Here is a 12,119-nt window from a genome sequence, read left to right as displayed (position 1 = left end):
AGAAGGGTGTTGTGAGGAGGTCATGAGGTCAGGTGTGCTGGGGAAGGCAGCCCTCCATCATGGTGGTGCTGTAGGGAAGCAGAGTGAGGCTGTCTCTATGACACCTCAGGTCACTTTCTTGCCCATCCTGGGCCTCAGTGTTCCTGCTTGTAAGACAAGGAGCTGAGGCTGGATAATCCCCAAACTCCTTTCCTGCTTCGGATCCAGGTCTCTGCTTACCTGGTTGCACATATTCCACATTCCCCAAAATCCCAATGGAAGGAATGCAACAGGGCACACAGGAGGTGCTGAAAAGGCTTTTTATTGCTGGGGGTGGAGGGTGATAAGCATAGGATGTCCTGACTGTGAGCACGAGTGTCTGAGAGGTGTCCTTTGACTGGGCTCAGTTGTCACTCCTGGGGGATGGTGGCAGCACTGACTGTCCCAGAGGGAGACGGTACAGAGATTCACTTAAGTCCTGGAGTCTGGAAGGAGACCCCGGTGTAAGGCATGGATGCTCCAGGGCCCTTATCAGCTCCTGCATTCAGCAGGCACAGCTCCTGGAGTACTTCCTCACAAACCGTGGGAGCTCTGAGGCTTGGGGAGGGACTGGCACCTGTAGTTTGGGGTCTTTCTCTGGCACCTGGCACTGACCCCTCCTCATCCCTTCACCCTCCCAACCCCTCACCTTAGCAAAATAGCCAATGTGAAAAGACTGATCAGGGCCCAGGGGAGCCAGGGCTCAGGGCTCAGTGTATGATCAGGATCAGGGATCAGACTGAGATACGATCTGGTCTCTATCTGTGACCAGTGTCAGGGCTGAGTCAACAACTGGAGTCAAAGCTCAGTCTGACTATCTCGGGCTCTGTCAGGGAGCAGAATCGAGCACAATCCGGGTGTCTGACTAAGGCTCAGGAGGTGGTCTGTGACCGAGATCAGGGCTGAGTCTGCCACTAGAGAAAGAGGAGAAGCCAAGCTTGTTTCTGCTTCTCCACGGGACCCTGTGGGGGGCGGTCTCATCCTCTCTCAGCCCGGGGCCCTGGACCCAGTCCTCACCAGCAGGCGGGCATCCCAGTGGTTTCCTCATCTGCCCTGTCCAGTTTCCACTTGGGTGTCCTGAGGTTCACCTGAAGGAACACAATGAATAGCAGTTCTCAGGCTCCAGCACTGGAAAGCCGAACACAAATCAGACAGTGACTGCCACCCTGCAGCAGGTCAGACTTGACAGCCACGGGACTGCTTGTGTGTCACTCCATCTATCTGAGCCTCAGCTAGTCCATCTGTGAAATAAGTATCATGACACTACCCATCCCCACAGGGTCTTTGCAAGGATCCAATGAGATAGTATGTAAGAAGCACAGATCGATGGCCCAACGTACTGTGTCTGTGGCTATTTTCTAGAACTGCCTCCAGGACCCTGATGCTTCTCTCATCCCATTTTTGTTGCTCACAGCCCCAGCAACCCCAGCCATACCAGAGACCCAGATCAAGGAAAGCTCCCGCGGGCTGGGGGTGAAACCACACCTCCTCATAAGAAGGGAAAGGGAAGGGGCGGTTTTTATCATCAATGCCTACTGGATATTAGGCTTTTTCTGCTTTTTCTTTAAATCCATTCATCAGCTAAGCCATGTTTACAATCTCCTTTCACCTGGGAGGAACCTGAGGCTCAGAGAGGCGGAGCCAGTTGACCAGGACTGCACAGTTGCTAAGTAGCAGATCCAGGGTTTGAATCCAGATCTGGCCCGTCCTCTTTCTCACATCATTCTGGGCATCAGTTTCTGCCAGTGGGACAAAGGAAGGCAGTAGAAGCTCTCAAAGGCTGACAGAGACCCTCAGTCTGCAGGGATCCCTCCAACCACACTCTCCTGACTTGCTCAGGGTGAAGGGTCCTCAGCTTCACCAGGATCCCCTGACCAGACCTGCTGGTGCTGTATGCATAGAGTGGCATACCATCCCTCGTGAGGCTGCAGAGGGAGCCCCCTCCTCGCTTCCCCAGGCTGTGACTTACCGATGAGTTTCTCAACACACTCTGCATCCAGGCTTTCAAGGAGCTTGAGGAATCGTGGGCACAGCTGAGGGTCATACAGAGCCAGGGAAAGAGAGAGAGACACATGCAGAGAGAATTGGAAAGAGGGAAGGAAAGAAAGAGGTGAGGAGGTGAGGAGGGAGAGGAGAGATGGGAGAAGGAAGAGGACTGGTTATTACCTGCTATGAGCACCCTGCCGCCACCCACAGAGATGCTCACTACTTGGGGCCTCAGAACTTCTGACCCTTAGGATTCTAGCACAGTGGAAACCTAGAAGGCCCATATCTGAGATCCAGAGGACACTAGAACCCTAAAACCCTCAGAACATTATAATCCCAGTACCTTAAGTATCTAGACTGTAAGTATCCCATATCCCTGTGCTCTTAGAAACCTTGTCCTTTGACTCTGAAACCTCAAGGGTCAAATGGGGCCCTGGGAATCACAGAGAAGTGTTTCTCACAATTTTGTGTGCATACAACTCCTCGAGGATCTCGTTAAAAGGCAACTTAATGAGCAGCAGGTCTGGAGTGGCACCTAAGGGTCTGCATTCTAAAAAATGCCCAGGGAAGGTCAGTGCTGCTGGTCTGGCAACCATAGTTTTAGCAGTGACCCTCCAGTTCAGTAAATCTCAGGGCCTCCTGGAGGATTAAAAAAAAAAAAAACACAAAACCCAGATTGCAAGCCCCCTTCCAGAGTAACTAATTTAGAATCTTTGGAATTTAGGGCACATGGTACATACAGTTTTGTATACGATACATAGGAATCTGACCTATGGTGTACGTAGTTTTGGTGTTTAAATAAATAAAGTAAAGTTGTATTGAAATAAGAAAAATATTAGCTAAAAGGCCAATTGGCAGTCCATGGGTATGGCAAATGGTTCAAGTGTGGGACCCAGTGATTTCAGCTCATGTTGGGCCCCTCTTCTCCTCTCCAGGCCAGGCTGAGTGAAGTGGGGCAAAGGGAGTAGCAACTGACAACTCAAAGGGAAGTTGGCCCTTCAGAAAGGAAGGTGCCCAGAGAGTACAGCCCACCCACGGAATGACACACCTGCCCCCACCAGGTGTGGCTTTACACCCCCAGGAGTGGGTGACTCACCTCATCCTGCACTACAGAGGACACCACCCTCCTCGCAAGGTTGACTCCAAAGTCCACAACACTGTTGAGCAATCCAAAGCGTCTGGAGAAGAGAGGAAATTGATAAAGGTCAGTGAAGTTGGCAGAGCGGCCAAGGAGGAGCAGTGGGAAAGAGGGTGGAATATGGTGGAGCTCCCTGAAGTCAGGCGACTTGAGCCTCTACCCAGGGGGATCATCACTTAGAACCCTATGGTTGACCAGCAGCCCACCCCAGTAGCTCATGAGCATCTCATCACAATCCTGAGACCTCATCCATCCATCCATCCATTCTTTATCCATCCATCCATCTAGCCATCCACTCATTTATTCGTCAGTACATATTTATAGATCACCAACTATATGCTGGGAACCAAGCCTGACTTAGGACACAGTGATGAACAAAGCACAAGCAGCTCCTAATATGTTACCTAAATATTAGATTGGTTAAAATGTTCATTTAGTGCTTTCTGTAACATCTTATGGAAAAACCCAAATAAATTTTTTGGCTAACCCTGCATTAAACAAGTTTTCCTAAGGCTTGCTCCTTCCCACTATCGGCTCTCAGCATAACTCTCACCACCTCAGGGCAGCCCTCTCTGACTGCTTGTCTAAGGTAGGACTTTGTATCAGTTTGTATCACAGCACTCTGTTAAGTGTGCTGCACTGCTCAGGGATCTTTGCCATCTGACATTTCCCGAGTGAGTTCTTTATTACTGGACTGAATGCTCTCCTGTCTGCCTTCCCCTCAAGAGCATAAGCTCCATGAGAGCACGGTCCTTGCTTGCAGTCACCATAAATTCTCCAGAGCTCAGAAAGGCAGCTGCTTGGCATAGAACAGATGCTCAACATGTTTTTGGCTGAAGGAGGACATGAAATAAACATACAACTAAATACATAATGACAACTTATGACAAGTATTGAGAAAGGTATGAGTAGATTTTCCAAGAGAGAAGAGGAGGAACCTTGTTTTAGACTCTGAAGGATGAGATGTACAATAAGACGGAATGTGGGAAAGGTGTTCGAGACTAGGTTCCAGAGCAGCCTGTGCACAGGCCTTGAGTGGAAGGAGTTTTTCTGAGACTCAGAGCAAATGCTAGTATGTCTAGAGCAGAGTGAGCAAGGGAGAGATCACAGTGATATGAGGGTGGATTCAGATCAGGCAGAGCCTCAGTGGCCTTGGGGAGAGCTTGAGATTCCACCCATGGCGGAGAGAAAACCCCCAAAAGGATTTGGAGCAGCAGAGTGGAATGCCATTTCACAGATATGGACACAGAGACCCAGAAGGCTGGATGATTTCCCTGGGGCTATAGGCCAGGCAGTATCTAGCAGGGCTCAGGCATTTGGGCTTATATTAGTCTTTCCAAGTGATGATAGGCTGCAGGGCCTATCTTTGGTTTTGGGGGGTCCCTATGCAACCTGTGATCAGATCCCTTGTTGGAGCAGGATGGACTGACCTCTACTCATGGCTCAGCCTTGATACCTGTCAAAGCCAACCTGGCCTGTCTTCAGCTTCCAGACCACTCCTCCTCTCCCAGCCAGGAGCAGGGTCAGCCTTTTTCTCTCTACCATCTTCCCTGGGCAAAACCTGCTTTTTCAACCACACAGTTTAAGATCTAGATTTTGTAGGTTACTGGAGATCAGTGACTTAAATGGAGAAAACATTTCAAGGTGTCATTTTTGGAATCCTCATTGAGTGGAAGATGATTAAGGTACAATCTGAATTTTCCCTGCTAGAACCTGTAGCAGGGAAAATTCTTAAAGATATGGGAATACCAGACCACCTGACCTGCCTCTTGAGAAACCTATATGCAGGTCAGGAAGCAACAGTTAGAACCGAACATGGAACAACAGACTGGTTTCAAATAGGAAAAGGAGTACGTCAAGGCTGTATATTGTCACCCTGCTTATTTAACTTATATGCAGAGTACATCATGAGAAATGCTGGGCTGGAAGAAGCACAAGCTGGAATCAAGATTGCCAGGAGAAATATCAATAACCTCAGATATGCAGATGACACCACCCTTATGGCAGAAAGCAAAGAGGAACTAAAAAGCCTCTTGATGAAAGTGAAAGAGTAGAGTGAAAAAGTTGGCTTAAAGCTCAACATTCAGAAAATGAAGATCATGGCATCTGGTCCCATCACTTCATGAGAAATAGATGGAGAAACAGTGGGAAACAGTGGAAAACAGTGTCAGACTTTATCTTGGGGTGCTCCAAAATCATTGCAGATGGTGATTGCAGCCATGAAATTTAAAGACACTTACTCTTTGGAAGGAAAGTTATGACCAACCTAGATAGCATATTGAAAAGCAGAGACATTACTTTGCCAACAAAGGTCCGTCTAGTCAAGGCTATGGTTTTTCCAGTGGTCATGTATGGATGTGAGAGTTGGACTATAAAGAAAGCTGAGCGCCGAAGAATTGATGCTTTTGAACTGTGGTGTTGGAGAAGACTCTTGAGAGTCCCTTGGACTGCAAAGAGATCCAACCAGTCCATCCTAAAGGAGATCAGTCCTGGGTGTTCATTGGAAGGACTGATGCTGAAGCTGAAACTCCTATACTTTGGCCTCCTCATGTGAAGAGTTGACTCATTGGAAAAGACCCTGATGCTGGGAAAGATTGAAGGCAGGAGGAGGAGGGGATGACAGAGGATGAGATGGCTGGATGGCGTCACCGACTCGATGGACATGAGTTTGGGTAAACTCTGGGAGTTGGTGATGGACAGGGAGGCCTGGTGTGCTGCGATTCATGGGGTCGCAAAGAGTCGGACATGACCGAGCAACTGAACTGAACTGAACTGAGCAGGGTTTACTCTTTTTGCCTGTTCCTAACTAGAGGCAAGAAGGTAAACACAATATATTATTATTATTATTATCATTATTTGAGGGACATTATATAATAAGAGAAGGGTCAGTTCTTCAAGTAGATGTAACAATGCTAAATGTGCATGTAACAGAGCTTCAAAAACCATGAAGCAAAAACAAATAAAGATTAAAGGTGAAATACACAAATTCACGGTTATGGTTTGAGAGGTCAACACTCAGGTCTTAGTAATGAGAAGACTCGAGAGACAGAAAATAAGGATAGATATTACTATTACTGAAAGCTTAGTATGTGCTTGGCCAAATATTCTCTAAGTATGCTATGCATTTTCTCATTTGGTCAACATAGTAGCCTATGAGTTAGGTAATGTTACCAACCTTAGTATACAGATATGATAGCTAAAGCTTCTATAGGCTAAATTGATTACAAGACCCAAGTGAGTGGCAAAGCTAGCTTGACTCCAGAGTCTGAACTTTTTTTTTTTTAGCCATACTCTGCTCCCTCCCAGGTAAGGAATAGGGCTGAAATTATGGGTCCCAGCTCCTCTGGAATTCCTTGCTCTGCTGAGATGTGTTGGCCTGACCTGTGCAGCACCGTGAGTGAGATGCTTTCTGGGTTGTTGGTGCATTCTCCCACGACCACCCTGGAGCCACCAGTCTCGGTATCAGTGTCAGTTTCAATGCTGACAGTAGTTTGGATGTCCACATTGAGGGCCAGGTCGACAATCTCACCCAACAGAGGCCTACAGGGAATAAGATTCACAGTGAACAGAGGTGGAGAAGTCTCTTCATGTTGCTTACACGAGTCTCTCTCTCTAGATGGCCATTGCATGGGATATCTATGGATAAAGTCAATAGTGCATAAATTTTTTATGAAATCTACATTCTTACATTAGGTATTACTTTTCTGGCCCCATGGGTTTGGCTCGTATGAAATTTTTATACAGTATCTCACCGATAAATAAAATAAAAATAATAGTTAACATTTCTTGAGCACAAACTGTGTTAAGTATTTCACAAAAGTCTTTTACTTGAATTAAGTGATTTAATCTTAACAGCAGTACCGTGAGGGGAAAAACACTATCATTATCTGTATTTTCGGAGTGAGGAAATGTTTGGTATAGAGAGGTTAAGTAACTATCCCAAGATCTCATATCCAATAAATGATGAAATCGCAGTACACTTGATTTATAAAGACTCTTCTACACATCTGCATTTTCCTTTTCTTCGTAGTTAAAAAGTAATTAAAATACTTAGGAATTATTGTTTCTAATATAACTTCTATAATTAATGAATTAATAAAATTCCTAATATAATTATAGTTTCCATATAATTTCACATACCTTTCATTACATACTGTACACTACTATATGGGCATACTGGTGACTGCTATTTAAAGAGAATCTTGAGAGACACAATGATGCTGGAGGAAACTTTGCCTAAGAGTTATAAATGTTCATGTCTTCTCAATTTTCAGCCATTATGATTAGATAAGTTTTATGATTTTGGAAATATATTTCATGGAGGATTTAAAAAAAGAGAGATTTAGTTCTGGGCAGTGTTTCTTAGAACATGTTAAATGTTAGGATTTAGGAGTTGCAAAGGCCTCCTTGTTTTACTGATTGGGAGACCAAGGCAGCAGGGTGGAAAAGTGCCTGATTCCAGACTGGAGACCTATTGGCCATACCTCACTGCCTCTCCCAACCCTCAGATGCTAAGGCTACTCACAGGTTCACGGTGATGTTAGCAGTGATGGGGATCTTCACGTCAGCACCGTTGTCAGAAGCTTCGAATGTGATATCCGGGACTTGGACATTCCTGATTCTCACCCTGTGTAAAAACCACAATTCACCATTGTCACTCCTGACAGCCATTGCTTGGCTCTTCTCTATGCCAGCTTTGTGCTGAGTTTTGAGCCTCATGGACTTTGCCTGCTTTGGTCTTCATGAGAGCCCTGCTCAGAGGCTGAATTCTCTCCATTGGATGGCATGGCAGACTGAGGATCAGACAGCTGTGATTTCCTCAAGACGCCAAGGGTGAATATGTGCCAGAGCCAGTATTTGCTTTTTTGTTTTTGCTTTTAGCTGAAGTGTAGCTGCTTTACAATGTTGTGTTAGTTTCAGGTGGACAGCAGAGTGATCCAGGTAGACATATGTATGTTTATAGAGGTATCTTTATTTCAGATTCTTCTACCTTACAGGCTATTACAGAATATTGAGTATAGTTCCCTGTGCTATATAGTAGGTCCTTGCTGGTTGTTTACTGTATATATAGTAGTGTGTATATGTTAATGCCTGGAGTAGGAAATGGCAGCCCATTTCAGTATTCTTGCCTGCACAGTCCCATGGACAGAGGAGCCTGTTGGGCTACGGTCCATAGGGTTGTAAGGAGTTGGACATGACTGAAGCAACTTAGCATATGTTAATGCCAAACTCCTAATTTCTCCCCCACATTGCTTTCCCTTCTGGTAACCATGAGTTTGTTTCTATGTCTACAAGTCTGTTTTGTATAAGATCTTTTGTATCATATTTTAGATTCCATATATGAGTGGTATCATATGGTATATGTTTTTCTTCTGCCTGACTTACTTCATCTAGTATGATAACCTCTATGCCCATCCTTTCGTTGCTGCAGACAGCATTATTTCATTCTTTTTATGCAGAGACAGAATTTGAACCCAGAACTGCTGACTCCCAAATGTTATGTGTGGAGCCACCTATGTGGTATGAATTCTAATTTTCTCTCTCCTGAGGCCATTCAGACTCTTATACTCAGCTATATTCAGAGAAGAAAAGTCTTATTCCTTAGAAAAGGGACTTTAGGCATCAGCAAACAGATAGAGGTGAGGGAGAAGAGAATCTTCATCGTGACCCTGAAATCACAGAATGGGAGGGTCCAGACCCATGAGATGCTCACAGGCCCTGCAGCCCTGACTCTAATTTCCCCAAGATCTGGCAGAGCTGGCCTCAGACCACTTCTGCTCTGCAAAAACACACAAGGTTTGTTCATCTTTCTTTCTCTTATATTAAACTTATCTCCCCAAAGATATGTATTCTCTTTTCTGGGAGCAAAGATCTCCAACATGAAGCATCAACTCACCCTGTAAGGCTGTACACTACTTGAAAAATTCTAGAAATGAGTTGTTCCAACAAATTCTCTGTTTCCTGGGTCTCCTCCACCACCTCGTCTGAACACCTGGATTCCAATTCAGTCTTCAAATTCTGAAAGATAGCTGCAAAAACAATCTCCGTTCAGTGTAGTACACAACTTAAGAAGCAGTTCCTAGGCACCAGGTACTAATGAGACTACTTTCCTAGATTATTTTATTTCATTTCATAACACCTTCATAAAGTAGATATTACTATTACCTGTGATTTCAAATGAGGAAATAAAGGATCAAAAGATTAAGAAATGGGCCAAAGTTGCACAGCTAGGAGACCTTGTTCCTAGTATGCTGCCTTCATGCTAATATATGCTCATCATTTCAACAAAGCGATCAATCCGCTATTGAGCAGGGAATAGATATTGATTGCACATCAGATTCTAGTAGTGAAGATAAAGGAGATGCTGATACAAACTGAGCATAAAATAAGAAATGGAAAATGTAGAATCAAAGAAAAAATATGGCTCCAAATTATTAAAGTGGCAAGTAGGAGTCCTGGATAGCAGGCCTAGAAAGCAGTGATTCATTCAGGAGCATGAGGACAGACAGTCCTAACAGAGGGTCTTTCAGAGAAAAGAGGGATTTGATAGAGGAAGTGGCATGGCAGATGTAGAATGGCACAGTTGAAAAGAGTTCAGAATATACGTGTAGAAAAGAATTCAAATGAGAAACAGGAAGGCAACAACGAGCTCAGAAAAAACCACACAAAAGGCTACAGGAAAAGATATGCAATCAGAGTACTCCAATTTGGCTCTGTAATAGACAATATCTACCTAATTATAACAGAGGCGGAAACTCCGTCTGGTCCTATAGATAATCCAGACACTTCTGCTTCTGAGCTCAGTTTTGTCAGCACTGAAACTGGAAAGTGGGTCCCTTTGAAGTTTGCCCAAGCCCTGGCAAGGTTTGAAAGGCCGTCATATACAGAAATTAGTTTCTCCTATAAAGAATGTTTCTCAGGGTGCCGGTAATATTTCCGGAAATTGAAAAGAAGGCCAAGTTCTTTCAAGAAATCAGAATTACAAGGACGTATGATTAACTAGAAAGGTAGGTAATTTTAAAGCTACCTAGGCTAGGTAGGAATTCTTTTCTAGTTAGTTAATACAAAGTACTAAGAAAATTGAATAGCCCAGCAAGAGAATATGCCACAAATATAAATAAAACATTTAAGTTAAACCTGTAAATGACTAATAAAATATGAAAAATATGAGTGAATTTTTCATAATTAGAAAAAAGGAAAGTGACATGAATTATAACCTTTCTTCTGTGAGATTGGCAAAAAATTCAGCTGTCCAAAACAGTGCTGTCAGGGAAGCGGAATAAAAGGTAATCTCACAGACTCTTGGAGAAAATATTAGCATAGGGTATTATTTGTCAATATCTACTGTAATTTCAAATATGCATACTTTTGAACTTTTGAAATGTCACTTTGAGGAATTAATCCTACGAATATATTAGCAAAGTTTACCACGATATAAGATGTAAAGTGATATTCAGTTAAGTGTTGTTTGTTTCTAGAAAAATAGTAAACAATTAGTCACCTCTCTTAGTAAACAACCCATAAAGAGGGCCCCTGCTATATAGCCTCTGGTAATACAGGCACAGTATTCGGCAGGAAGCTCCCAGGTGCCACTGACCATCACGATTGTTGACTCACTTTCAAGTGCACTGTCGAAGGTGTCAAGTCCTCTCTCAAGGCCAGATTGCAGCTTCCTCAGAACATCATTTCCACGAATGTCAAGAAGAGATGCTGAGGTCCCAGCAAGCAGGCCGCACAAGAGAACAAGTTTCCAAAGCTGAAACATCTTGTCCTGACACCTGGACAGTCATGGGAGGATCAGGAGTGAGAATTAGCCACGGGGAAACGGTATCTTTGATGAGCACCTATCACACTGACACTCAGCAGTCCTTGACGATAGACGTGGTTATCGCCTCTGTTTCAGATGGGCAGCCCAGGTCAGGAAGTTAGAGCAACTTGCCCAGAGATAAACAACTAGTGAAAGAAGGAGATACTATTTGAAAAGTCATGCCTGACTCCAGGTCAGAGCTCTTTACCACATGCCGGCTTCTCTGCCTGGAACATATGTCTCTTCTTTTCATTTTAACCTGAGTCACTTCCTACTGACTCCAAATTCAGTAAGATATCATGTCCTCTAGGAAGATCACTCTAGACTCCCCAGAGTCTAGGTTAGGGGGCCCCACTCCACCATCTTGCTGCATTCATTGTATGACCACAGTCCTGGGTACCAGTTAGGGAAGACTTGGCTGCCTTTCCCATCATGCTGTGCACCCCTTAGGGGAGGGATTGTGATGTATCTCACTATTGAATTCATTACACATAGTAAAAAACCCTGATCCTTGCTCAGTACAACAAAATAAAGTTTGCTGAATAAAAGTATGAGTAAATAAATGGGCACCACATCATGAGCCTGCTTTGCTTGTCAGTTTGGCACTTGTCCTAATTGAATCTATTTCTTAATTTGCTCTAATCAAGATAGAAATGAACTGAATTAGACCAATCCCTCTGCCTCAAGCCCCACAGCCTTCTGAAGGCCTTAGGTGGGGTGACATTAGGTGGAAAGCCCGCCGGTCATGGGTTTGGAGGAAAATACTTACGGAGTCCTTGCTCGCCTGCACAGCCTCCTGAATTCCGCTGGGTGTTGAGGCCCTTATATCTTCCAGAGAGCGATGGGCAGGGAGGCTGCCCCCGGAAACAAGCCCTGTGTCCAGAGCCATCCAAGGAGACTCCAATGAAAATAACCCCTGTCCAGAGTGAATGCAGAGAGACTTCCGAAGCAAAGGTCACCCAGGATGATTGAATTGGAATCGGTGGATATGGAGAGGACTTTGTGCCAAGACTAAAAGCAGGTTCTCATGCTGCCAAGACAGCGGCCATTGCAAGTGGGGGCTGGGATAAAGACTGAGAATGGATGAAGTGGAGAATATTCTGGTAGAAGAACTCATGGTGATCATCCAGCTAAATTCCATCAGGATTTGGAAACGCAGGCTCAGAGGGA

At 44.6% G+C, this 12,119-nt stretch overlaps 1 protein-coding gene across 1 annotated transcript; it reads right to left on the bottom strand.

The window, feature by feature from the left end:
• Positions 1-285: 285 nt before the first annotated feature.
• Positions 286-11,747, bottom strand: LOC101107619 (short palate, lung and nasal epithelium carcinoma-associated protein 2B-like). Its single transcript, XM_027977082.2, has 9 exons — positions 11,719-11,747; positions 10,760-10,920; positions 9,039-9,171; positions 7,668-7,769; positions 6,524-6,682; positions 3,101-3,182; positions 1,988-2,051; positions 1,036-1,106; positions 286-464 (listed from the first exon to the last, which is right to left on the bottom strand). The coding sequence occupies exons 2-8, from the start codon at positions 10,905-10,907 to the stop codon at positions 1,063-1,065; spliced, it is 732 nt and encodes a 243-aa protein (XP_027832883.2). The 5' UTR covers positions 10,908-10,920; positions 11,719-11,747; the 3' UTR covers positions 286-464; positions 1,036-1,062.
• Between the last annotated feature and the right edge of the window lie 372 nt (positions 11,748-12,119).

This window comes from Ovis aries, chromosome 13, assembly GCF_016772045.2.
Source record: "Ovis aries strain OAR_USU_Benz2616 breed Rambouillet chromosome 13, ARS-UI_Ramb_v3.0, whole genome shotgun sequence".
Classification (NCBI taxonomy): domain Eukaryota; kingdom Metazoa; phylum Chordata; class Mammalia; order Artiodactyla; family Bovidae; genus Ovis; species Ovis aries.
Note: the sequence above shows the minus strand (reverse complement) of the source record. Positions and strands in the feature narration are given on the sequence as shown.

Coding starts and splice junctions, on each gene's coding strand:
- LOC101107619 (XM_027977082.2), bottom strand. CDS start 10,907: ATGTTTCAGCTTTGGAAACTTGTTCTCTTGTGCGGCCTGCTTGCTGGG. Junction 2,052..3,100: donor CCTCTGTAGTGCAGGATGAG/GTGAGTCACCCA, acceptor TATGACCCTCAG/CTGTGCCCACGATTCCTCAA. Junction 1,107..1,987: donor GTGTGTTGAGAAACTCATCG/GTAAGTCACAGC, acceptor GTGTTCCTTCAG/GTGAACCTCAGGACACCCAA.